We start from the raw sequence: 27,325 nt of genomic DNA, 5'->3' as shown, positions 1-27,325 counted from the left end.
GTGCTCAGTTTGAATAAGGATGACTTGGAGCAATGTGCTACTATAAGAAATATGTAACAAAAGTAGACTAAGTTGCAAATAAGGAAAACATTAAGCAAAATACCAGATAAAAGCATTTTATTTGTGGAATATATTTTTTTTCCAAATGAGAATGATGTGCCTCACCACTGAAATATTATATTTTTTTAATAAGACATTGGATGGCTTATACAAGAGAACAGCCCAGATTTTGTTCATTCCTTACATTTTGCTGTTGTAATAGTTGAACATTTGCTGCAGCTGAAGCAACCAATGAGAGAACCATGAACATACCTTTGGTAAGTGTGTATGTGTTGTGTGCTGTATTTCTTTTTACAGATCATTGTGGCAGTTTGGGGAATGGGGGTAACAACACCCATGCTTCTTTGGTATCTACATATAATCCATTTATTTACAAAATATGTCTCCACTTCACCAACCTCAACATAGATTGCTTTGCTCACTGCACCTGCCTTCCCTTATGAAACTCTCCCTCGCTAACAGCACTCTGGCCTTCTTCCCTCGCAGTGTCTTGCCTTACTGGGGTCACAGGCATAGATTTTTCCTCCTGATTGGCACTGCTTTCTCTTTGGCTTGCTGAGTCTTGCTGCTGGTTACTATTTGAACTGGGCTGTCCCATGCTAACCAAAGCTGTCTCTCCCTCATGCACCATGCTTGGTCCTCCTATTTGCGTGTTTGATTCCTGGCCTTGCTCAACAGCAGGAGGCCTTCCTAGCCTGTCCGCTCTGTGAGCTGTGAATGTGAGATTGTACCAAACCAGATAGCCATCATTGAACATGTAGAGTTTCTGGTCATTGGGATTGTAATTTAAACTCTGCACGTTAGGAAGAGGTTTCTCCATAAATATTTGTATGTTGCGTTCCTTAGATGTGTTGGTGTCGTACATGTAATATATTTCCTCATGAGTTGTGTTCTTTTTCCTGGTGGCATACAGGACCCCGCAGATCATGAAGGTATTGGTCATGGTGATCTTTTGCTGTGTAGTATTCCAAGATGGCCCTACAGTCAAGGTGACAGGGTCTACTTTCTTGATGACTGCATTGCCATTCGCTGCTGTGGAGCCATGAATAAGCCAGAGGCCCTTTTCATCTCCTGCCAAGTCCATGTCCTGATATTTTACACCCTTATAGGAAAACCAGTCATTGAAAGAAGCAGGATCCTTGTCCTTCAACTCCTGATGAGATAATCGCATGTTAAACGGATCTGCCCTGCATAGGGCCCGACTATCAAAACAGTTGTAAAAAAATGAGCCATTGTAGAAGACCACCCCAGCTCCTTGTCCACAATATTCACACTTATCATTATTCTTAACCTTCAGGCTAAATTCCCGGATGGGGGAGTAAAGTAACAATTTTTTGTGTGAAGCGTATAGGCGATAGTTCTGCATTGTGCGCCCATCTTGGTTGGCTGGGAAAACCCAATAGTAGTCTGAGAATTTGGTCCCCAAGGCAAAATCTTTCCCCCAGGATCCAGCTTTAAAACTTGAACCTTTCCAGTTGAGCTTCTCTAGAACTGGTTCACTGACCTTCTGTATCTCTTGATGGTCACATTTACCTGTAGGGGAATAAGGAGCGGGTTTATTTATTTTTATTATACCTAAACAACTGTGTCCTGCTTAGCTGCAAACTTAGGGCTGAAGAGGAAGAAGAAGAGTTCTCCTCCTGTGATGGCTGTTTGAAAAATTGACATTGTAATGTTAGTCCTTCCTGCATCCATTGTGCTAACCCTGAAAGGCCCTTTAAAGAGCTGCAGGGTGGTCCCATTTCTTCTAGAGTGGGATTTATTGCTGCCTACATATGGTTGGATGTGCTTCCATGCACCCTGAAGCTCCCATTTCCTTGCTAGGTCTCCATCCTTCTTAGTTCACACATGCCTTCCCAGAACCACTCAGGGAAGCTGCCCCTCCTACCTCCATAAACCAAAGATGCTATCACCAGGGCAGCTATTACACAGTTGGAACTAAGCAATTAAAAGAATAGCAACAGCAGTCTTTCTCTTGTTTAACATTCATGTATTTCAATCTGGATAGACAAAGAATCCACTCATAAATATCACATAATTGATATATCCCACTGTGTGTGTGTGTGTGATGCATAGAACAGTTATTTTGATATTTTTATTCTGATAGCTATACCATTGTTCTAATCCATTATTTACATGCTGTCTACATTTTATCACAAAGGCATAGCTGTCAACTTTTCCCTTTTCTTGTGAGGAATCCTATTCGGAAAAAGGGAAGTTGACAGCTATGCAAAGGTGTGTCTCAAGCATAGCTGTCAACTTTCCCCCTTTTTAAAGGGAAATTCCCTTATTCCGAATAGGATTCCTCGCAAGAAAAGGGAAAAGTTGACAGCTACGGTCTCAAGTATGCATTTCACATATCTTATATGTCAGTAGATATTGATTGGAATTCTGTTGTCTTTAATTTTGGTAGCTCGATGACTCCTCAACAACTTTCAGGGTGTCCTGGTTTTCACTTTTTGAAATATGGCAACCCTACTGCTGAGGAACTGTGCCTTTTCAGTAGTCAGGGAAGGGAAGGCAAAGCCCAGAGGATTTCCTGTCAGCCAGTCCTAAGAAATGAACCCTCCAGGAAAGAGCCTGAGTCCTCTCCTCCTCCCATATTCTTAGCTTCTCTGGTGTGTGGGAGGCATGGGGGTGAAGCTGGTTCATTTGGAAAGATGGGCCTGGGGAATCTCCCCTGCTTCTACTGCCCCCTCAAAGACTTAGTCAGAAAGAGGCAAGAATAGGACAGTGTCAAGGACTCAAGCATGCAACTTGCATGACTGTGGGAAATGCTCGTCCATCTCATCAAGCTTCGTTCTGTTACTTGTATACCTTGAAGGGAATAATTAGGCATTGGGCACCAGTGATGTGCTGAGATACTAGCACAGTATGGGTTACATTAACAGGATTTTTATTTGCACCTCTTTTCTTTACAAAAAAAATTCAAAGCTGTTCTCAACATAACATTTCTCTTCACCCTACTTCACTTGCTCCCTGAATAGCTCCAATGCTGTACAGACAGCTGGGCCTTCCTGGTATGGGTCACTTTTTAGAGTAGGACAATCATAAAAATAGCCCTGCCTCTCCTAAGTTATGGGTGATAATTGCCCTTTGCAAAGGTGTACAGACACTCTTTGTGATCTGTTCAATGAAGAAAATGCTGCAGGTTGACCAACTGTGGGTATACAAAAGCAGCCTTCCCTGGACTGGTGCACTCTAAATAGATTGGACTACAACTCAGCTAGTTTGGACCTTGGTGACGTTTGCATTGTACTATTGCAATGCACTCCACATGGGGCTGCCCTTAAGGTTGGTTCAGAAATTGTGCAGAATGCTGCAGTCTGGCAGCATATTACACCAATGCTGAAAGCTCTGCACTGGTTGCCAATACATTACTGAGCTAAGTTCAAGGTTTGTGAAGCCCTAAATGGCCTAGGACTAGGCTACTCGAAGGGCTGGCTTGTTCCTTATAAACCGGCCAGATCACTGTCTGCAAACATTTGTAGAAACCCTCATTCATCTTGTATTAATTTAGTTTCTACACGAGCTAAGGCTTTTAGTCTAGTGGCTCTAACCACTGATCATGGGGGCTGGAGCTGATGCGAGTTGTGGCCTCAAGGGCATCTGTTTGGGGAAGACCATACAAAAGCATGAATAGTGGTTGCCAAATCCCATCTCTTCAAATAACTCCAAAATGAAAGACATCAAACTTGTTCCATAACCCTTGTGTTACCCATATCACTACCTAAAATACGTACGACTGTGGATTCTCTTGCCTAGCCCAAAGCAATAACATGGTTGATAATACTCACCAGTTGGTGGTGATGGTGGCTCTTTGGCAGTTTTAATGCCAGAGGCAAGGACAATTTCTTCCTCGCATTCCTGCAGCTTTTTCCGGAGAGCAATAATCTCACGTTGTGCTGTTATTATGTTGTTTCTGTCAAATTGTTCCATTGTAGTTATCAATGTGCTGATATTGTTGACCTGAAATGCCAGACATAGAATAAGAACGGACAAGAAACTGGAATGCCTGTTGCATTGCGATAGCAAAGAGGAACCGATTCACTGCCAGCAAGTCAAAGACATTGAGATGCTGTCTGTTCCATGGAGCCTGCTGAAAACAGTAAAGGAGAAAAATGCCTGAGCCTGAACAAGATAAACTGCACCCTCTCATAGAATTACAAGCTTATCTCTATTTGGCCAAGTGCCGTAAGGTGACAGGACACAGTCTTATACAAGGGCAAGTCATTTTTCCATCTAGCCCAATATTCTCGACCTTGACTGGCAACAGCTCTCCAAGGATCTCAGATAGAGGTCTTTCACGTTGCCTGCTACCCAATTTTGTTAACTGCAGATGCCAGGGATTGAACCTGGTATCTTCTGCATGAAAAGCATATACTCTACCACCAAGGTATCATTCCCTCCCATGCCATAGGCTGTGATCTGGTAGTGAAAGGGGTGTTGAGGCATTCTTTACCCCCAGGGGTAGCAAACCTAGTGCCCTCCAGATGTGGTTTGATTCCAGCTTCCGTCAGACCCAGTCAGCAATGGTCAGGGTCTGGGGTGATGGGAGTTGTAGTCCCACAATATCTGGAAGGCACTATATTGGCTGTCCTGTTTTGCACCATTTCCAGATGAAATTATATGAACAGGAGCCAGTTCTTGGGAACTGATTATGTGGATAGATTTATCTTCAACCTGAGTTATATGCTCCAGGGCTCAAGTGTTCCTACCTCAGGTTGATCCTTGATCTTCTACACCCTCCATACCCCATGACCAGGAGCAGAAGATACCACCCTGTTAGCCAAACATATTGAGTCAGGGTCAGATGGGTCATAATTGTTCTCAGAAATTTGCTTCTGTTCCTGACATAGGGCGGGATTCAACTGAGTCCTGTCAGTGGAAAGACTTCTGCCTACACAATGGGGCTCCCCCAACCCCATCTCCATGTGCTCCCAACATTGGCTTGAGGTGGTGGAATGGAAGAATCCCCCAGAACAGTGCACAAGAGGAATTTTGCCATGAGGGAACAACTGCCATAGCACGTTATTGAATTCCTCCCATAACTTTCCATCAAAGTACCTGATACCCAGACCAATTACCGCTCCCACTCCATTAATTTTGAATCAAGAAACATACTTCAGGTAGTATTCAATGCCAACTCAGACCCATTGAAGTTAATATACATGACTGACCTAAGTTCACTAATTTCAGTGGGTCTAATCTGTGTAGGACCTGGTTCTTAATGGCTTTCTAACTAATTGTGGATTCCAGTCCTTGGGGTCCCTTCACTGGCTTCCAGTATTCAAAGAAGTATAAAGAAGTCAGCCTTACTGAGCCTCCGAAATAAAAAGAGGAAACTCTTCATCAACCTGCATGGAGCCCTCAAGGATCAATGCCAAGAAAGGTTTGCAGTTACCTTTGTCATCAAGCTGCTAATTGTTATATTAGTGGCGGGTGTGGTTGCATTCTTCTGCATAGAACTGGCTATAGACACCACTGTCTGAATGTCATTGATAAGCTTCTTGAAATCCAGGTCAATGTGGGTGCCAAAGGTCTTTGCATATTTCACACGCTTCTCCAGCTCAGTGAGGTTTGCTGCTGTGGTAGCCATGGATGATTTGTCTTTATAAATCTAGAAGTTAGGAAGACAAAAGGTCAGGTCACTTTGTTAGCCCAAGGGTTCCTACAGCTGCCCCATAGGAGCATTGCTGCACCCTGGTGAGCCTGACAGGTTGGTTGTGACTTTGTGTATTGCAGCTGTTTAAGTGTCAGTGTCAGGTGCAGATCTGTGGTTCTCTTTGGTTACCAACACCATACTGTAGGTTTGTAACTGGGTCAGAGTCATGATACCACCCATCTGTGGCCATGTCTCTATGCTGGCTGCAGTCGCCTTGTAATACTGCCATCAATTTGAGTCACATAACACTATGATGTGTATGGCTCATTGTGTGAGGGTGCAGTTGAACTGTGAGTATGTATCAGTTTTAGACCAGTTCAACTGTTCAGAGTTTTCCAAAAGGAAAATATCCAATGGAGGTATTCTGCAGCCTTTACTTCTCATGCTTTCATCTTCACCCCCTTTTCCATGCCTCGTACTTCCTCCTTTTTGCACCCTACTTTGCACTGCCCATTTTCACTGCAAGCCCCCTTTTCCTCCCAGTGTGGAGGAAAAGGGGGCTTGCTCTCCCAGAGAGCCAGTGTGGTGTAGTGGTTAAGAGCGGTAGACTCGTAATCTGGGGAACCGGGTTCGTGTCTCCACTCCTCCACATGCAGCTGCTGGGTGACTTTGGGCTAGTCACACTTCTTTGAAGTCTCTCAGCCCCACTCACCTCACAGAGTGTTTGTTGTGGGGGAGGAAGGGAAAGGAGAATGTTAGCCGCTTTGAGACTCCTTCGGGTAGTGAAAAGTGGGATATCAAATCCAAACTACTACTCCTCCTCCTCCTCCTCCTCCTCCTCCTCCTCCTCCTCCTCCTCCTCCTCCTCCTCCTCCTCTTCTTCTTCTCCTTCTCCTTCTCCCTCCTCCTCCTCAACTTCCTCTTGCACACAGTCAACCTTCATTTCTGTATTTCCTCCTCTCTGCTGTTCTGCAGACCCCCTTTGCACACATACCATTATCGCCTTCACTTCCTTTCCCCTACCACCTCCTTCCTCCTTTTTTCAACTCTCCCTTGTACATGGACCACTCCATTTCCATGCCTCCTCCTCTCTCCTATTCTGCAGCCCCCTTTGCATGCACCCCTGATGATATATGTTACTGTATCTTTATGATGAACAGAATCTATAGAGCAAGCCCCTCAGTGAGCTTGCTCAGTTAGAGAAGGTTAAGTTCAGTTGTTGGATGTTGTACATGTATGGGTGTTTTTATGTGAATGAAATATCTGTTCTAAATTACAATACTTCATGTTGAAGACCTGGTACCAAAAGTGAAATACACTGTGCGAAGGTACTGTGGAATATTTGTAGACTCTGCATCCTTTATGTTTCTCCTATGATGCAGCTGAGGAATGGAAAAGGTATAGTGAGAACTGAAGAAATTCCACTGTGAGAAAAGGTTTGGGGGCTTTTTAGTTTAGAAAAAAGGAAGTAGGGTCAGACCTTTTTCTCCCTCTCTCATAATTCTAGAACTTGGGGTCACCGAACAAAGATGACTGCTCCAATGGTCACAAGTAGGCTTCTGTTGGAGCAGCTATCATGCCTGCTTGATTATTTCCTGCTGGCCAAAGTTATCGTTGCGGTTAATGGGGAAGATAAATAGGGGTTTGTGTTTTTCATTGTATTTTGGAGATAGCTGGTACAGGCATCTTCTGTTTCAGCTTTTAAATGCCGCTGAAAACTGTTCTATTCCATCAGGCTTATGCAGGCAATTAAGGATACATCTTTCCACAATTATAATCTGATTATAACTTTTTTACTTAGTTTTGATTGTATGGTTTTATGTATTGTTGCGAACCTCTTTGATATTTCTTAATGAATTAGCAGAATACAGATATTTGTATAACTGAATAAGTATATGTACGCACTACAGTAGTCCTTGGGGACCTGTCATAATCCAACCAAGTAGACTTCCGTGGTGGCTTTCACTTTATATATCATTCTCCATGACTGTGGAATTATAAGCATTTGATTACTGCAAACATTGTATCATTTAACTACTACTCCATGGTGATATAGCTGCTGCTTACCTGGTTCAAATGATTCTGTAGCAATCCAGTCAAGTTGTAAAAGTTGGTCTCCAATGCTTCCACTTTTTGCACAGGGAATATAATATCATTGACTTCTACGCTGCAAAGACACTGACCTCTTGCATCCTTCACGCCTATTACTTGCCGCATATGGCCACCATTGACTATGACCTGGTAAGGTAGATAGGAAGTAGGAAGGATGACTAGGGAAGTACTGTCAATCATTCTTGCAGCCTCCTCTCTGGCATCCAAATACAAATGCCATTAATGGATATGTTATTTACTTGCTTGGATCAAGAACAGTACTGGAACAAATCTGATCAACAGTTGCACCTTGAGTTGTCTTTACTCAAACGTCTACAGTCACATTCTATTTGATTTAAGGACTATAAATAATGGAGAATTTAACCTTTCTCTGAGCATCTTCCCTCAAGGATGTGCGCGCCTCAGTCCTAAATTTAAGAAGTATCCTTTTCCTAATACTAATTTGTATAATTTTGGTGACAGAGACCAGAGGTTTGTCCTCACCTGTGACATTCTGTGGATCTCAGTCTCCAGTTGTTATTTTCTTTAACCTATGAATGTTTGCAATCCTAGGACAAAAGGAGCCATGTAAATATATGGGAGGCTCCATTCATAATCCCAAAAGCAGTGGGCAGGGGTGGTACACCCTGTTTCGCCGCCTGAAGCAAAATGGGAACATGTTGCCCACAAAGAAGCAGTACCAGTGGGTTCTGGCGAGATCTTATGAGATCTCTCTGGAAGCCAGCACCACTACCGTTTAGGGAAGTTTTTAATCTGTGATATTTTAATGTATTTTAACATTTGTTGGAAGCCCCCCAGAGTGGCTGGGGAGACCCAGCCAGATGGGCGGGGTACAAATAATAAATTATTACTATTTTATTATTATTACTCTTTCTCCACCAGCAGCGGAATGGTTGGGTGGGTGGGGTCCCCACAGGAGCATCAACTCCTGGGCTTCCATCACCCAAGGCAGCTCCCTCCCTCCCCCAGCCTGATAGGAGGGTCGGCCCTGGCAGTGGAACAAGTGTCAGCAGTGGGACTAATCAGTAGAATAAATGAAGGGTGTGGAGAAATATGGGTTGCGGAAAGAATATGCCATACCTCACTGTGACAGAAAATAGAATGCTTGAACAATATTGTTTTTATTCTTTTTAGTAACAGTGTAGTCCTAACACACACCCAATGTTGATGGCTGGGGAGGATTAGGAGGGTACATTGTGGACTCTCTGCTAGTAGAGGAGACTGCTGCTGCTGCTGGTGGTGGTGGTGGTGGTGCCTCTACTACAGTGGACAACTCAGGTTTTGGCCTAGCAGATGGGATGGCTCTCCCATAGGTCACTGGTGGTTCTCCTGCTGGTGGCAGCCAGAAGCAAGTCCCAAAGTACAATATTCAAGAGAGGGCATTGGTGGTTCGGATCTTTTGGATCCACAGATACCCTGATCCACTGCTTGACAGATCCTGTGATCCTTGTGTCCCTCAGCTGCATCAGTCTGGAGATGGTGCAGCAAAAAAGAGTGAAAAACCATCTCCTACCTTCTGTCCTGGTCATTGTGAGCAGTAGGACTTTGGGTGGTATTCAACTAAGATTTATTCAGAGTAGACCTATGGAAATTAATGGACCTAATGTTGACAGCTTCATTAATTTTCAATTTAAAAAAACCCCCATTTTTAAGCATTCCTCCTAACAAACAGATGTTTGTATGCAGTTTTGACTAATGAACACATTTTTCAAGCATTTCCCCCTAATATTTTTGCATTTTTGTTTGTTATTTTCAGTAATACATTGTATGCACACTTTCCCCTAATATACACATTTTTAAAAACATTAGTTGGAGAACCGCATCACAAAATTTGGACAAGTGTAAATTTTGAAAGATGGCCGTATTTTGGTGAATGGGAATTTGATAGATGCACCTTTAAATGCAAACTGAATCTAATTTCTCCCCATCTCTTGAGTAAACATGCACACAATTGGAGTGCAGGAGTTAAACACAAATATAATCCGATTTGCTGTTTTAGACAACTATATTATACTTGAGAGTTACCTTGGTGGAAGCCTGTCCACCATCCTGCTTTTTATGTTTAATATCAAAAGATTCTACAAACTTGCTAGCCAGATGAGTTCTGTGACTTCAGTCACAATTCTCCTTTGAAAAAATTGTGAAATGCCGGCTTGTTGTTTCTAACATCGCTCATTAAGAGTTGCAGCTAATTCTGTGCTTTTATCTTTCAGATTATGAACACCTCAGTTATCAAATCACATGTATCAAATCTCCAAAGAGACAACTGCTCATGCCTAGATGCAAAGTTCACCTGATGAGACGTTCCTCAGTATGCCCTTAACACCTGAGATTAGATGGGTGCTGGCCAGGGAGATGTGATCAGCTGTACTGTCCTATCTGTGCAATTCCCTCCTCAAGGAAATCCACCAGGTATCAACTTCACTATCATTTAGATGAAATGTAAGTTTATATTTTTAATATTTTAAATAATTGTTCTTTGGTTACTTGCTACATACAGTATTCCTTCAGCTTCTTTCCCTTGTTCTGCACACATATACAGTCCCCCTGTTATTATTTAATTGTCTTAGTATTTCATTATCAGTAAATATCACTATTGCCTTATATATCATGCCTGGGCAGATGTTTCTTCAACAGGGATTATATGTGTGTTTTTTCATTCTGTTAGCTTTGTGGAAAGTCAAAAGATGATTCTCCTCACCCTCTACAATGTAGCATGGTCTTGCCACCCCAGGTCAGCCAGAAGCTATTTGAAGTAGATACTTACAAAGGAAGCCACACAGAGCAGCTGTTGCAGAACTGTCTTCATCTTCACTGGAGTATGTGATGTTTGCACTGTGGGTTGTGCATACTTTATAGCAGGGAAGTTGATGGGAGGATGAACAGTATGATCCAGATTTGAATGGCCACAGGGATGGGACAAAATGTTATCATGTGTCATCTTGCTTGCATATGCATCTTTGATCTTGCTTGCAAATGAAAATCTCCTCCTCTGTGTGCAATTAGGATCGATCAAATAAATGACTAAAGCTGATGGTTGTGCGTGCTATAGCTAGGCACCCCCACGCTAAATCTCTCCTGCTTCCTTAAACTGGAAAAAAATGAAGTTCAAATGCCTGCCATTATCCTATTTTTAAACGGGGATAAGAAACTTGGATTAGATTTCTGTCTTGATGCTAGATATACAAGAAAAGATTTTATGCATTTATCTGGTTGTGACTTATTTAATTCAATAAGATTACATGCATGATATGTAATATAAATTGGAAAGTATGTCTTTTTTCAAATGATGATGATTTTGCCCAAAGGTCCCTCCTCCAGAGTGGTGTTTTATTGTAGTTGTATTCAGCAATGTGTTCAATATGCTCATGCCACAATAATAGCGCATTAGTGGTGAATTATTTATTCTGCTTATCAATGCCTTTCTCAGCCCAAGCCCCAAACACATTTGTGGTATAAAAAGTTACACATGACCACTTTGATAGCATCAAGAGCAGAAATCATCATGAACGTGGAATAAAAAGGACATTGGGAGGAGCCTTAACAACAGAGATCTTTCTCTTGAATCGATTCGGACTACCAGGAACTACATGGTAGCTACTTTAAGGCTGACCAGATGGTGCCTGTTTCACATGGAAAAGCAGTCATATGTAGGCACCATATGGTAAGGTACACACCTTACCACTTGACCAGATTCCCAAGTGACTGCAGACTGTTAAGAGATATATTTATAGGAATAAAATAGGCCCTTTGCTCTTGCTGTATCAACAGCCACACATGCAGCATAACCCCCTGGCATGTTTTCTGAGAATCAAGTCCCACTTACTCCCAAGTATATACACAGCATTAAGGGCAGGATTTTGATCACACTTGTAGTGTAACAATTACCATGCAAAATATGGATTGATATAATAGAGTATGAAAGAAGATGCAGTTTTAAATGTTTAAAATGGGACTCCAGGGAAGGGGTGGAGGGAAGTCCTGAGATTCGGAGGAATCTCTGTATATGGTTATGTATTTAAATTTTTTTTTTTATAATTTGTATTGTAAAATCAAATAAAAATGATTTCTCTTTCTCTCTGCACAGCATTAATAATATTAACTAGAGAAGGACCCTTGCAGCAAGCTATGTATGCCGTAAACAGCGCTGCCAGATCTCTAACGGTTCCCAAGTCTGTTTGATCTGAGTTAATGGTTACAATAAGGTTCTCCATGCAGGCTGAGTTAGGATGTACTGTTAGTGCCTGTGGCGTTCACCCAAACTTCAGAGTGGCATAGAAGGTGTTAAAAGGGAATAACCAGTAAGAACCTTGAGGGGGCGGAGTTATGTGGGCTATATAAACCCCTCCCGGGGAAGGAAAGGGGTTCTTTGGTTCTTAGTTCTTTGGTCTGGGGTTCGTTAGTCTTTTGGTTCTTTAGTCTTGTCTTTAGTCTTTAGGCTTGTCTTTGCCTAGGGGGCTTGTTGTGGGTATTTAGAGCCTGGAAGAAGGGTGGCAAGGGAAGGAGTAGGAACAAGGGTGGGAGAAATCGTTGGGCACTGTTGTTAACAAGAACACAACCAAGAAAGTACTGTTTATTCAGAAACCACATGCGTATGTACTAAACTTCAAATAAAACAGTTTTGTTCCAATATTCTCCTTGCCTGAACTGAGTGAAGTAAATACCAGACAAACTGGTTGGTGGCAGCGGTTAATTAATAAAGTGGTGAGTGCAGGTATCAACGGACCGTTAAACGTCTGGGGGACCTGTGCAGGTGGAGCGAACCGCCACAAGTGGTGGCACAGCGGTGGGATCAAAAAGTCCAGTGACTGGAAAGAGAGGAGCAATACACCTGGAAGGGGGAGAGGATAAATCTGGAAAGGATATTATCCCGTCCTAGGGTGTAATTGTGGAGACTCTTGATCACCGTGAGGCTGAGAAAGAATTAAGAACTGGTGATCTCAAAAGTTATTCTGGCAGAAAGGTTTAAGTTGTGGTCGGGGGAAAGTACGCTGGAAAAGGTTAGAGAAAGAACCTTAGGCGTGACTTTGAGACCATAGTCTTGGAGAACCTAGCCCAGAAAACAGAGAGAGAAAAACGTTCTTTTCTTTAATAGACTGTTCGAACTCCTATTTTTAAGAAAATGCCACCCAAAAAGACTAAGAACCCAGTGAGAGAAATCTCTTACGAAAGCTCTGGTGAAGAGAATGGGAATCCTCAGGGGGAGGAAACTAGAGTAGAAGAAATGACTACAACCCCACCCGAGGTAGAGGTTCCACAGTTCTCAGAGGATTTTGAAAAGTGGAAATTAGTACAAGAATATAACTTCAAATTAGAGCTTGAAAAATTAAAAGCTGAGCAGGAAAAAGAAAAATTAAAAGCTGAGCAGGAAAAAGAAAAATTAAAAGCTGAGCAGGAAAAAGAAAAATTAAAAGCTGAGCAGGAAAGGGAAAAATTAGAAGCAGAGAAAGAGGAGCGAATGAGGGAAAAAGAAATGCAGTTTCAATTAGAAATGAGAAGATTGGAAGTGACTGCAATAAAAAAGCAGAATAACAGTAACAATACCAATGGGCAAACACTTGTGAAAATAGAGTTAACACGTTTCCCAGAATATAAAGATAGATACCCCACAAGCATTGCAGTAGCTCCACGGTTAGGAGATGAAATTAATGAAATCCGAGACTATGTGTATGATGGACCCATATATGGGGGGAGGAATTGGGAGAACAATAAAAATAAAACTGAACAAAATCGAGGAAAATTTACCTCAGACTCCACTAAGGGAAATTACTCATCAGAGAAGGGGCCCAATGAAAAGACATCCCTACAATCAGGGAGTGCTGAGGGAAAAGTTAATGAACCCAACAAGACAGATCCTCCTGAAATCTTTTGTGGGAAATGTGGGGAAAAGGGACATCGGAGGGATGAATGTTGGCAAGGAAAAGAGAAAATAAATAGTCCCACAACTATAAAGAAAACATTTTGTGTCCAGGCTGTAGAGCAGGGCCCAACTGATTTGGTTGTCATGGCAACCAACTGGAATACAGTTGAGCAGGGGCCTAAGGAGGTAGCTGAGGCCAAGGTGATACATTGTAATACAATCCAACATGATGGACACCTATTACAAAGTGCTGGGGAAAACATTTGGGTAGAGGAGAACAGATACCGTGGGCTGAAGGATACGAGGTCACAAATCACAATCCTTCACCCCGAGATAGTAAAATCGGAGGCCATCATTCCTGGGAAGACTATAAGAATAAAGGGAATTTTCAAACATCCTGAGGCACTACCGATGGCAAAAGTTAAAATTGGATATAAGAGTTGGTCAGGACAGTGGGAAGTAGCGATCTCTGAAGAGATTCCCACTGCAGTCCTTATTGGCTGGGATATAGTAGAACATGTGCAAAGTGCTTTTATAGTCACCAGAGCACAAGAGAAGTTATTGTTGCCCAGGCCTGAACAAAATGATACAGTTGCTGTAACAACTAAGGAAGGAGAGCAGCTGGGGGGAAGGGTGTCTATGAAAACAAGAGACGCTTTATTATTTCCCCTGACTAATAGTCAAGCCTCAAACTTTGTGGAAAAACAAAAGGAGGATTTAGAGTTAAAACCCTATTTTGAGGCGGCAGAGATAAATAAAACCTTAACTCCTGAGAGTCCAGAACAATTTAAGTTGGACCAAGGTTTATTATATAGAGAAATTCTTATCAACCCAGCAAGGGGTGGTGGTGAGATACAACCACGATTGGTGGATCCAACTGAATATAGGGGCAAGATCCTGCAAAACACACACAACAGTGTGTTTAGTGCACCCATGGGGATTAATAGCACAAAATACCTGACATTCAGGATGGACGATGAAATCCGTAGTGTCCAACTGAATGCATCAAAGCCAGTTAAGTCACTAAACCATGAACCCAATCTAGACTACAGTAGGCACGTTGTTGAAAAAGCCCGTGAAGTTGGTAAAGAAGGGTATACCTGCAGTGTGACCAGTGACCTATCTGTGAGATCAGTTAGAACAACTAGTCGTATTTATGCTAAACCATTCCGCAGTTGGAAATATAGAAAGAAAAACGTCCTGGAAGTTATAGCTGACATGGTGTCCCATCAACTTTCTATGAAAGTGAAAGTGTTTCCTGCACTAGAGATTGTGTGGTGGGAAGATGGGTACCCTGCTGCTTACGCAACACAAATAAATGTCCAAGATAAACGTGGTTACACAACGTTAATGTGGCCACCACAGCAAAGACTTTAAAAAGTAGTCTTCAAATTGCTCAAAGTGGGAACTGTTAAATCAATACAGAGCAAAGATGGACTGACAGCAAAGGAGATTGTTATGAGCAATAAGCAATCAGAGCTTTTAGCCTACTTTCATTAAGTGATCACGCTTGTATAGAAAGCTTCAGCAAGCTGACTAAAAAAGAAGCTATCCATAAATTTATGAAAACAGTTCCCAGTACGTTTAAAAGCCAGACAACCAGTTCGTATGCAGCTGTTGAGGACATGGAGATGTGTGTACAAGGCCTCGAGCTTGAACCCTTAACAGAGATCCAGAAGGAGGGAGAAGTTGGTCCAAGAGAGCTTTTGACCCTGAGATACAAGGACTCCACACAGCTTGGAATCCACAATCGTAACAGATGCATCGAGTGCAGGGATCGGAGGTGGACTGTGTCATACGGCAGGGAAAAGACTGGTGCCAGAGAAAGATTCTTCTTACAGCGTTTAAGGACACTAAGGAGTGTGAAAGTTCCCTTAACATCGTCGCCGATGCCCTATCCAGGAGACCGGAAATGGAAGAAGAAGAGTGAACTACTGAAAATAACCATAGTAAAATTGTATATATGTTGTTTTGGGGGGTGGACATCCATGAATAATGAGGTATGTTTATGTGTATCAACTGACAGTTGATCAGGAGGTCACTTGGCAAAGTGAACCCTCCTGAATCAAACTTTCTAAAGGGGGGAGGTATGTGGCGTTCACCCAAACTTCAGAGTGGCATAGAAGGTGTTAAAAGGGAATAACCAGTAAGAACCTTGAGGGGGCGGAGTTATGTGGGCTATATAAACCCCTCCCGGGGAAGGAAAGGGGTTCTTTGGTTCTTAGTTCTTTGGTCTGGGGTTCGTTAGTCTTTTGGTTCTTTAGTCTTGTCTTTAGTCTTTAGGCTTGTCTTTGCCTAGGGGGCTTGTTGTGGGTATTTAGAGCCTGGAAGAAGGGTGGCAAGGGAAGGAGTAGGAACAAGGGTGGGAGAAATCGTTGGGCACTGTTGTTAACAAGAACACAACCAAGAAAGTACTGTTTATTCAGAAACCACATGCGTATGTACTAAACTTCAAATAAAACAGTTTTGTTCCAATATTCTCCTTGCCTGAACTGAGTGAAGTAAATACCAGACAAACTGGTTGGTGGCAGCGGTTAATTAATAAAGTGGTGAGTGCAGGTATCAACGGACCGTTAAACGTCTGGGGGACCTGTGCAGGTGGAGCGAACCGCCACAGTGCCATTGAGTGTTCTCCTTGAGGCAAGTGGTTCTACTTCTATTTATAGCAACACCCAACAATCCATGAGTGTGGTGTGTATGCTCTATAATCAAACACTTGTTAATAGTGGTGGATATTTTTGATCTCAACAGTCCTAGAGAGCAAATGGGGCAAACAGTATTTTGTTCACCTTCAGTCCCACAACATGGTACCCTCACTCCATTGCTCCTCTTGTCCCTTTATTTCCCAGCCTCATCCCTTCCTACTTGTCTAATGTTTGGCTCCTGTTCCGGGTTTTCAGCACGTTCATCTCTCTCTTCTACCATACCTCTCACATGGCATCCTCCCATTACACATTTCAAAGGGATTCAGTTACATATCAGAAAAGTAAGACTATACAATTCAAGTGGAATAGGTGCTTTGATGCAACAAAATCCACTTTTTAAAACCAGACTCTTTGCAATTGGGGAACTGCATGAAAAAGTGTGGTATAAAAGATGGAAATATACATAGATGGAAATATATACAGTATAACCTCCACACAACAGGATGAGTGTTTGTCATTGTATAACCTCCCTTCAGATCAAGATGGCTGCTCCATAGGGCAGAGTCAGACATTGTATATCTGCATATGCTTGGTTCAAGCAAATCAGGAACACTGCTCAGTTTAACAGGTAATCTGAAAGAATCCATCCAAGCTCAAATGAACAGTTTGTGTACTCTAATAAAGTAGCCTGTTATCCAGCTCTTACCTTCTCTAGCTTTCTTTTTTCACCCAATGCACACTACAGGAGCTATATGCACTTTGCTCACCAATTAGCCCCTTTGGGTCAGTTTTTATGACTCATTCCCATTGTTCTGTTGATCATAGTGTCTGCCAATACCCTTTGTTTCTAATAGTATGATATGGTTGATTCCAGGTTCCCTTGCCCTCTTTAGATTTCCTTCTTTTTCCTTTGATCTCTGTGGCAAAGAGGATAATCACCTTAGCCTTATTTAGCTAAAAGATAATAATCACTGGCTATCAATAAATGTATGTAAAAAATGTCTTAGGTTTTTTCATAGGAATGAATCTAGGAAAAATTGGAAGTTCCAACATTCCCCATTTCTATTATATATTTATTAGGTGGCACTGGGAGACAATCTGCAGATGCCTGAAACCAGCAATATCAGGAAGTTGAGAACAATCAGGTCCCCACCCCCACCCCAATCTGAACCAGATCCTGTAGTTTATGTGCTGATGGGGTGTGGCTGGCCATGCTCAGGGACTGGATAAAAGAAGAAACATAAGCACCTATAACAGGAGGTGTTTAACTTCCCCAGTCCCTAAGATGTATAGCTTTTAGGTATTCCTGGACCTGGACCTATGTCTATATTATAACCCTGTCCAGAAAAGCCAATCTAGATACTGTGTGTTACCCATGTTTTATATTCTATGTAGGCTACCATTCATTATTGGTATTCTATGTAGGCTACCATTCATTATTGCTCAGAATTTTCAACTGGTGCAAAATGAAGCAGCCTTTCTCCTTAGAATAGTTTACAAAAAAAGAAAAGGAAAAGGAAATGTGAATCCAACAGAGAGATGTCTAGATTAGAACCCGATTGTTTTTCATTTATAATAAAAAGATACCTCATTTTAGCTAAGAAGTCTTAAACTACTTGGGTCATAGGTTAGAAACCATCTAAAAAGAGGCAGGGAGGCAATACTGTTGAATGGTCTCATCACACGCAGCACAGCAGCAGCTATGTTCTTTATCCATGAAAGAGTCATAGATTGGTTTACTCAAATTGCTTTTAATACTCCTGTTTTGCATCACATCACCACAAATTCCACCTCACCACAGTGCAGGGAGGTAAATCAATCTTACATCAATCCTTTTAATAGGCAGAACTGCTCAAACTGGTATATGTGCATGCATGCATGTGCTATGACAAATGAGTAATGACATCCTTTAGCCTCTAGCATGAACTGGTTTAAAATCAGTCACACTTCTATTGTAAGCTCATTTTGGCCACTGTGCTCTGCAAAGTTGTCACACGTCTACAATGTTACTGTGGCTAAGCAGAAAAGGAAAATTATGAAGTCTGGCAAAGCTTCAGTTAGTGAGGGGTGGGAGGAATTTTGCAGACATATAAGGGATTTAAGCAGCTTGGGAACTTTCACACAGCCTAAGGTAAAATTTGTTGTGGGGGGGAGGAAGGCCATAAATATGTGACAAAATAGAAATACAAGTGGAGGAAAGTCTGCTCAAAATGTTTGCATAGTGGCCACATGTACTCCATATTGCTATAGACTCCTCCTCTGAGCTGAAGTACCCATATAGACAAGGCTGCATTTTGCTGAGGGAGTGTGTAGCCTAAAAATAGGTAGGTACATTGGTATTACCCTCCCAAATGGAGAGTAGAGCTGTTCTTGAATGGTGTGTGGGTGAATGCACATACACACAGCCATAAGGTTAGGAGGGGAAAGACAGTTGAGCATGAGAGACTTCTCACCCCAACAAAAGCCAAAGTTGGCTCGAATCAAATATGGAAAGATCCAAAACATTTGTCACGTGAACCCTGGACAGGACTGCAGTTAGCAGACCATTGCAGGATATCACATTTGTGAAAATAGGCAAAGACAAGAGCCTTGGTGTACCTGGAGCTGAAGCCTTTGATGCCAATACTATCTCCAAATCCAACTACCGGGTGACTAAGGAGTTGGACTTCTTATAATTTAAATGCCCTTTAGAATAGGCATGTTTGATGTTTGCAGTTCAAGGTCAATCGCTACTGAACATTAGCCAATTGCAATGAGGCAGTGAGAAACTCACTTCCCAACATTCAGTATGGCCAGTTTTTTTTGGGGGGGGGGGCTTAAAGGACCCTCTGAGGTCAACAGCCACCAAGTCAATGTTGATTCAAGTCCACTCTTTTCACATATGCCAATGCCATCAACAAGGCATGTCTAAAAATAGTGACACTATTAATGGCAAGTCCTCTCCATAGTTCTGGACAGTAAACAAAGAGACCTGTACTCCCTCATGGTCCTATTTTTAGCACCTATTTTAGAACTTAAGTTATTTTTCAAGCTTGGCTTGTAGTTCAGTGATTCAGCCTCAAACAGTCCTCTACACAGTGCTGATTCACTGCGAGATCCTACAGTTTACCCATGGGCAATAGCATTTGGCTACCATTTATTATTCAGTTATTTACTACAGTCCACAGACAGTAATTCTGATCTCTGAGGACAATATACCCCTACTCTGCTAGATATAAACCACCCATGGCCCAGAGGAGAATTTCAAGACAGATCTGCTTTTCCTTACAATCAAGGCCAATGGTTGATAGCACAACAAAATCATCAGTGTTTGCCCCTAGTAAAAGCCCCTCAAGCCTCAACTCCTGCCTGCTAGGAGCCATCTTCAGTCTCTTGGCTCTGTGGCTCTCTCCTCGAGTTCAATGTGGTGCGTCCTCGGCCTCTTGGCACTTTAATATAAGATCCATGTTCTCTGCCCTTGGTCTTTTCCCACTGCCTGCAATCCTGCATCCCACGGCGACTCTGCCACTTGGCCGACCCCCTGAGCTCATTATGGCTAACCTCCAAGTTTACATCCTCACTGTCATGGGCTTGACTTTTCTGCTCCTGTGTCCATCTCCCCACGACATTTTTCTCCTCTCTCAAATACATTCCCTCTTTGGTTGGCGAGATTCCTCTGGTGAGCAGCTCTTTTTTCTCCACCAATGAAGACACTTGGTCTCTGCTGCAAGATTTTGAGAAGTCTTGATTGTACCTCCCACAGCTTCGCTGTCCCCTCTCCTTTCTCCAGTTGGGTCTTCTACTGAAGGTTCTGGATTTTCCCTCAACAGTGAGAAGACAATGAGTTTCTGCTGGTGTCTCCAGTGACTTGTAGCGCAGCTGCCAGCCAGGGCCTTGTATAGATGGTTTCTCCTCTCGAGTCCTCTCTCTCTTGCTATGGAAATGCAAAGGGACAGGAGGTCTCTCTGGTTTTTCAGGTTCATTCCTCACTGGAACAGCAGCCTCTGCAGTTCCTTGAGTATGTTCTGAGCCTACTGATGGCCTCAGTTCCTTGTCAGTATCCAGAACATTTTCTGAGATGGCTACTTGTTCATGTTCAGTGGTATCTGGGGGCTAAAAAGGATAGAGACCAAAATGAAGGGCAGAAAATGCATAAACCCAACAGACTTGATTCTCAGTCTGAGGGGCAAAGATCCCACAGGAATTAATATATCGATGTCGCCCCATCTGTCTTCCACAGGCTTTGCTCCTTAAATCTTTCCCTATAGTAACTTGCAAAGTTGCCAGCAACAAGAGTCATCAGCACTTTAAAAGAATTGCCTAAGATGCAAATATCAAAGCTCTCTCTTGTGCTACAAGACAGGATGTCTCAGCAAGTAAAAATTGCTACCTCCATTGTTTCATTCTTTCCCTATGACCATTGTCCTCTTTGTACTCCTGCTGCCTGCACTAACCTTTTGCAGGCTGATGAAGTAGCGATTTCTTTCTGCTTCAGGGTCAATGATGCCTCCTTTCTCCTGCTGCTTCTGATAGATCAGGCGCAGTTGTTCTCTGTGCTGCAGTGTCTGTGTGTCAGGTTGGTACACCTCCTGAGGAAAGAAAGGCAAGTAATTAGATGGCTAGCCCAAACAGAGCCTTCTGGGTTTCTCAACCCTCCAGAACAGATCTGATGGGCAAAGGGGCTGCCCGGGGGCAAGCAGAAAGAAAGACTGGGGGAAAGTGCAGCCTCCCACCTCCTTACACAGGCAAGAGCATCCCTAAGTTAGAACCTAAGCTGGTATTTCTAAACACAAATAAATGTACTACCTATTGTGTAAAGGGAAAGCAAAGAAACGGGTTGAATATATCCGTTGTTTGACTCTGTTAATACTTTTTGCCTAAATGAAGAAGGGGTGTGAAACTAGCCTGCTGTATAAACAATAAAATTCCTATGTGGCCCCTGGAAGGTTGAATAGAAAGGAAGACAACTCCCTGGCTGAAAATAATTTCCTCTCCCTGGTGTAGAAGTAAAAATTGACAAGAATGTTAGAATTCATAGCCACCTGCAGGCGTACAAAGCACCAGGTATATGATTATTTGGAAATAACACTTAACAGAGCTCATTTGGAGAAATGGGGTTGCCCAACAGGTCCAATAAGTGAGAGAGATTAGTGAAGCAAGAGGGTGCCTGCCTGGTGCATCTTTTAAAGAACTGCAAGTCCATGTGAAAGGTCTGTTTTGAAAGTTTCCTTACCATTGGTTGCTGTGGAGGTGGTGCTGCTTGCAACGTTGCAAGATCATAAACCAGAGGCTCCCTGCACACAGGGCACTGCACTTCAAATTCCTGTACAGAAGGTAATAACAACAAAATTTGGCCTTGGTTAGACCCAGTCATGGGATATACAGCTACTGTTCTCATACTCCGTCAGTGTATCTTAAGAGAGTAGTACTTTCCTGATAAACTGCTACTCATCCTGGGGCACTCCAGCACTCAACAACAGTGTTATCGGCAGAAGAGCGCTGTGCAGTTTGACTACAAGGGTCATGGGGCAGCCTGAATTCTGAGCTCATCATCCAAGCCTCCTGGGAACTTAGTTAATTTCATTCTATAAACATCCATCAGTAAAGAGTTCTCTTTTATAAGATGCTACTGGGCCTTCCTAATGCAATCACAACTTGCATCAAAGCTAGTGCAAAAATTACCTCAGAGTGAAGATTCACCACTAGCAATCCTGCCCTCAGAACTATTCTATTGTTTGGGGGTGGAGGAAGATATTTTTGTTTCTTGGCAAAGCTCTTTTGTTTATGTTGAAGTCCATTCATAATCTTTTCCACTAGGAAACACACCAACACAGGTGTTTGAGGAGATATAATGCGAGTATACTTTTTGGTCACTTGTACGGCAGCTGCGAAGATTGCCTTTATCTACAGAACCACGGTTCTTTAGTATTTGAAGCAAAGGAAGATATGTTGACCATCTCCTCTGGTCTTTAAACTAGATCCCCAGACTTTACACATCACTTAACATTTTGCTCTCTGTAGACAAAATAACTTGCAAATGAGAAAATATGCACAGCACTGGACAATGGAAAACCATTTCAACATCTATCTGGGAAAATTTTGTCCACAGCTCTGAATGCCGTAACTAATAACCAAAATGAACTTGAAATATTGATCCAGACTCAGAAGCCATTCCTGGAGGAAAAAGTTGGTGATGTTCTAGAAGCAGCTGTGGGGTGCATGCAAGGAGACATTACCTCTTTGGGGAGAGGTGTCAAAGGCTGTACTCTTTCTTTCCTCTCTGCACGGATCTCTTCCTCCATATGCTCTGTATAACTGGCAAGGCAACGTGAGTGAAAGTAGTGGTAGCACGGCGTCTTAGTGAAAGCTTCATTTTCCTGCACAGGGGAAGGCACAGGTTCCTATTAATACAAACCTGCTACACTGTGGGTTTTCAGCATACATTGCAGTGTGCGCTATAGGGCGGTATATTAATTCAATAAATAATAATAATTCCCATTCAATCCAATTTCAATTCAATTCATATGTAATATATGTGAATGCTGACTCGGATTCAAACAATCACATTAACAGCTATCTTGCACCCCATTCCTACTGCAACACCCCTTCCCACTGTGGGGACAACATATATACACTTTTCCAGAACAGAATGCAACACAGCACTAAGGAAGGGATCTAGAGACATCCCAACAAGTTCCCATTCCCTCTTCCTTCCCTTTTGAGTGAGTCCCAGCTTCACCTCATTCTTTCACCTCCTTATATTAGTGCTTTTATTCCCTGTGGCTCCCCACAAATGAAAACAAGATGCCGATCCAGCATGCCCTTACCTGAAAGCCATACAGGCAAATCACACACTGTCCATGAGGGATGTTGTTGTCTGTAAGGATTTCCTTTCCCTTCTGTGAAGACAGGGAGGGTCAGTTTGTCATTTCACACAATAAAGGTGCAACAGTCCAAGCCATAGGTCTGGACAGCCTGCCTCCCCTTTCTGTTCTCTTACCTCTATTAGCTCATATAACATAGCTGTACCCAGCTGGGCCTCAGCAGTACATTGTAGTGTCTGGGAAATCCTAAAATGGAGGCAAAAAAGGGGGCAGGGTAAGGAGAAAGTCTGGGATAGATGTCCAGGGAAGTGAGATGGCAAGAACTGGAGTGGCTAAATTAGCCACTTGCAATAGCAATCTCAACACCAACACAGGATGGGCTCCAGCCTCTCACCCAGTATCTCATCTGACACAGTAGCTACTTCAGCACAAATCAGAAGGAAGTGGTACTAGACTGAAATTCAAAAAGCAGCTTGAAGCCCTTTTAGGGGAAGGGAAAGCAGGGAAGGGAAAGCAGGTTCTAGTAAGCCACGTGTAAAGAGCCACAGAAGCTGGGACTTTGTTTTGGATGAAGATGCTGCATTTCTGATACAGTAATGTACCAAGATGCATTGCCTCTCATCTCTTAATTTTGTCCAACTACCAATAACTTTTAATGGAAAGATCTCCTTTAACATGTATCCCCCAATGCCAATTTTACACACAAACACTATAATTAATTTATATGTACCCATACAAACATGTTGCATACATGATTAGAACTTTCAGTCATTTGTAACCTCATTCCCCATGCTCCCAATGTTAGTAACACAGCAACAGCCTTCACAGCACTGCTCTAAATTAAGAGAACAGCTGCATAATACATATTCCACATAAGATCATTGGGCAGGAGGAACACGATATAAAGGAGCTCCCACCTCCCCACACTTTCCATTAAAAGAGGGTGACAGACTGAAACACAGATAACCTTACTGCTTGCACTTAACTGGAAGGAGTTTGCATAATACACTTACTTTTGGATTTGCTCATCTGACAGCCCTCGAGGATTCTGGATAGCTATTTTTGGCACTTCATTTGGATACTAATAAGAAACAAAGCCAAGTCAAAATGAGTAGTACAGCCATGCTAAAATGCTACATAGCAAAATAGTCACTCAGGACGTACAAGGCTTTACCTGAAGAGGCACGGATAGCACCAAGGTTAAGCAGACGTACTGAGACTCCTGGTCCTCTGCAGTTGCTGGATGAAGGGTGATAGATATTTCCCACGGCACAGACCTAGGGTTGGAGAAAGGCTCAAGTGAGTGTCTGGTGTCAAATGAAAGGAAGATGGAACAGGAGATGATGCAGGTGGGTTGTTATACCTTCCTTTCTCAGGCTGAAAGGAGAATGAAGCAGGCATAATGCAGACCTTCCATTCTCCCCACCCCATATTCTTACAAAGATAACTATTTCAGAATGGTAGTATCAAATACCACGAGGGGGAAAAAGAAGTGACTAATATTTTGGGTAATTAACAAACATGAATCAGAGGTTGCAATTCATCCTGAGTTTGTGCAGGACACTGTAGTCTAATCCAAAAACAGGGTACAGTCGTCTAAACTAGGAATCAAGTTCCACAATGACATATGCAAGATTACAGGAGTGATTAATACTTTAAAACAAAGAACCAGCAAAGGATCTGACAATGTTGCAATTACCTTCTGTTTCCTTTAGACACATGTAGCTCATCCAAGTAGATGGACTCCAAGACTTCCACTTCTGAAGGCAGAGCCCTGAGTAAGAAAAAAAAATCATATGATACTAAGGCTAATTTCCTCAGGTTTCTCCTGTCCATTATGTATGATGTTATGTGTGGGGCAGATAGAAAGCAGGATTGAACTCCTATGCATTAGCTAATGCTCAGGAAATTCAATTCAGCTCAGATCAAGCACATCAGCCTCTTCCTGCTGGGACTGGACTGGCACCTCCCAGTATGTACAGAGCAGGACAGAAACACACACACACAAACACACACACACAACTCTTGCATCAGCTGATGCATAGGGAGTTCAATTCTCCCCCATTGCCAACAATGACAGTAGGTTGGAACAATCCATCTGTCAATCACCTGATAGCAATATGTCACCAAATGATTAACAGGTAGGTGGTCCCACACACTTCTCAAAATTGGCCTATTGGGGTGGGAGAGATAAAGATCTAGCCCACCAGGGCAAAACTGCTTTAGAGTATCACCATGGCAGCCAAATCAGTGTTCAAGAAGAACAAATAACACACACATCACGTTAGACACCTACATTAATTTAAGTTTTGGGGGTCATGTAACCCATTTGTAAATGCTGACATCTTGTGGCAATCCAATGTAATAACCTGAATATTTAAAATGCCACTAAAACAGTTAAGAGGATAGGCACTTGTGAAGGGGCACGAAGTCTAAACTAGCAGACCTTTGCTGCTGTCAATGATAACAGAAATCACAGAAACATTTCTCTCTGGCTATTTCTCAGAATTCCCACAACACTGGGTAGTTTACCATGCTTGAGAAAGGCTGTCACTTTCTTTCTGTTTTGATTCTGTGGCTGAAAAACGACACAGCTCCATACTGCAAAGGGCAGAAACACAGCTGTAATACTAATCGAGAGTGAGATTGTTGCATCGAGTATTTTTCATAATATACAGCTGACTGGGAAGAGATCTCAGTTGGCATATGCTTCTAGCCAGGTAACTGTGCGGTAAAGAGAAGGCATTTGTTTTTCTATCTACAGTTTTTCTGAAGGAGTTTGTAAAAAAATTAATAAAATAAATAATAATAATAATAATAATAATAAAACCCTGCTAGAAGACCAAAGGGCGAGGAGGAACAGGATTGGCCCAGGGAGTGGATTTTGCACTTGGCTTGGATATAAGATTCATATCGCTGCTTGTTCGGCTACTGGGCGCTGCCTTTCTCTCTCAGCCCCCTACCCTCAGAAATAGCGGTGGGAGGGAACCGTGTGCGAGCTCACTCCTTGTTGTGACGAGACCCAGGAAGATGACGAACCACATCGTACATGTCGAACCTTACATAAGAACAAGACGAACGAACAAACAAAAAATTCCTCCGTGAAGAGATAGCACAGGCTACAGAAAACAGAGGAGGAAAGGGAGGGGGAAGAGGGATACGCCATCCATTTGCTCATCTGCCTTCCGCTGAGAGAGAAAGGAGGACACAAAAGGCCGAACCGCTCCTTACCAATCCGCCAACTCCTCCTGCTCCTCGCCGTCGCCGGTCGTCGCCATCTTGACAGGCCCGGAAACTCAACCGCTTTGGAATTCTTGCCGGGTTCTCTTCCGGCGCTGGGGTTGCTAGGCAACAGCCGGGTGACGCCGTTGCGCGGGGCCTGCGCCGGTAACAAGTCTCCGTCCGCCCCGCCCCGCCCTGCTCTCGAGCCGCCGGGTTCCAACGGCCCCCGCCGGGGCTCAACGCGGCAAAGGCTTTGTCAGACGGGGCGGGTGGGGCGTGGGTGCTTCTGCCCTTCTCCTGGAGGCTGAGGCGAAGGAGCCGGTATCGGGCTGCAGTGCACAGCCCGACCTTTTGTGCATTTCTCTGCCCCATTTCACTTTTGTGGAGCTTACTCCTAAGTAAGTGGGCGTAGGATCGTCGCCTTAGGTGGAAGCTCCTCAAGACCCTGTGGCCCGGTGAGGACTTTATACAGTACAGCAAAAGGGATTCGGAGAGTTGTGCAGGCAAGAAGATGGCTTAAAAAATTGTGGGTGTTGAGGGACACCGGATGGGGCACTTTGGACCAGGGGTGCCTTAACTCTTTTCTTGGGAAGCATTAAAAACATGGTCTTGCCTTGCAGCGGCTTCTTCTTCGGTGAAGATGCTTGCTCAAATTAATTTTGTTCTGAGACTGTCCCTGAAATATTTGGATGGTCATGGGTGGCTCTGTTATATCCTAATGTCCTGGAACTTGCATGCTTTATTGGTGGCTAAGCAACTGGTTTTACAGCATTGCAAGGACTGGATATCTCCTCCAATAGCTCCTTGGTTGGAGGGCTTTCTTCTCATGTAGCGAGTGAAAAAACTGCTTTTGCCTGGAGATGCAAAAAGCACAACTATTCTGAGATCTGGGACCCCTCTTGAGAGCTGTTTCGATGATATGCATGTCATATTGGCTTTGCTCCCTTTTTTCTTTTTGATTCTTGGTTTTGACCACATGTGCATGATTTGAATTCTTATTTTGCATTTTTCTGTTGTG

The 27,325-nt window shown here is 43.0% G+C and overlaps 2 protein-coding genes across 2 annotated transcripts; both read right to left on the bottom strand.

Moving 5' to 3' along the window:
- Window positions 1–478: 478 nt before the first annotated feature.
- LOC117046063 (olfactomedin-like) lies at window positions 479–10,723 on the bottom strand. Its single transcript, XM_033147859.1, has 5 exons — window positions 10,545–10,723; window positions 7,733–7,903; window positions 5,465–5,680; window positions 3,858–4,029; window positions 479–1,593 (listed from the first exon to the last, which is right to left on the bottom strand). The coding sequence occupies exons 1-5, from the start codon at window positions 10,716–10,718 to the stop codon at window positions 479–481; spliced, it is 1,848 nt and encodes a 615-aa protein (XP_033003750.1). The 5' UTR covers window positions 10,719–10,723.
- A 7,290-nt stretch (window positions 10,724–18,013) lies between these two features.
- Window positions 18,014–26,414, bottom strand: RNF25 (ring finger protein 25). Its single transcript, XM_033160864.1, has 10 exons — window positions 26,317–26,414; window positions 24,785–24,859; window positions 24,260–24,362; window positions 24,099–24,166; window positions 23,262–23,331; window positions 23,089–23,160; window positions 22,498–22,638; window positions 21,495–21,584; window positions 20,716–20,850; window positions 18,014–20,374 (listed from the first exon to the last, which is right to left on the bottom strand). The coding sequence occupies exons 1-10, from the start codon at window positions 26,361–26,363 to the stop codon at window positions 19,634–19,636; spliced, it is 1,542 nt and encodes a 513-aa protein (XP_033016755.1). The 5' UTR covers window positions 26,364–26,414; the 3' UTR covers window positions 18,014–19,633.
- Between the last annotated feature and the right edge of the window lie 911 nt (window positions 26,415–27,325).

The sequence above is a fragment of the Lacerta agilis genome, chromosome 1, assembly GCF_009819535.1.
Source record: "Lacerta agilis isolate rLacAgi1 chromosome 1, rLacAgi1.pri, whole genome shotgun sequence".
Taxonomy (NCBI): domain Eukaryota; kingdom Metazoa; phylum Chordata; class Lepidosauria; order Squamata; family Lacertidae; genus Lacerta; species Lacerta agilis.
The sequence above is the reverse complement of the archived record's forward strand: the minus strand, read 5'-3'. Positions and strand labels throughout refer to the sequence as shown.

What these genes read in the sequence shown, in the direction of transcription:
- LOC117046063 (XM_033147859.1), bottom strand. Translation starts at nt 10,718, where the DNA reads ATGACACATGATAACATTTTGTCCCATCCCTGTGGCCATTCAAATCTG. An exon ending in TACAGAATCATTTGAACCAG is followed by an intron (nt 5,681 to 7,732) that starts GTAAGCAGCAGC and finishes CCTAACTTCTAG; the next exon opens with ATTTATAAAGACAAATCATC. An exon ending in TTAGCAGCTTGATGACAAAG is followed by an intron (nt 4,030 to 5,464) that starts GTAACTGCAAAC and finishes CTGGCATTTCAG; the next exon opens with GTCAACAATATCAGCACATT.
- RNF25 (XM_033160864.1), bottom strand. Translation starts at nt 26,363, where the DNA reads ATGGCGACGACCGGCGACGGCGAGGAGCAGGAGGAGTTGGCGGATTG. An exon ending in TGACACCTCTCCCCAAAGAG is followed by an intron (nt 21,585 to 22,497) that starts GTAATGTCTCCT and finishes CCTTCTGTACAG; the next exon opens with GAATTTGAAGTGCAGTGCCC. An exon ending in ACTTCATCAGCCTGCAAAAG is followed by an intron (nt 20,375 to 20,715) that starts GTTAGTGCAGGC and finishes TATCCTTTTTAG; the next exon opens with CCCCCAGATACCACTGAACA.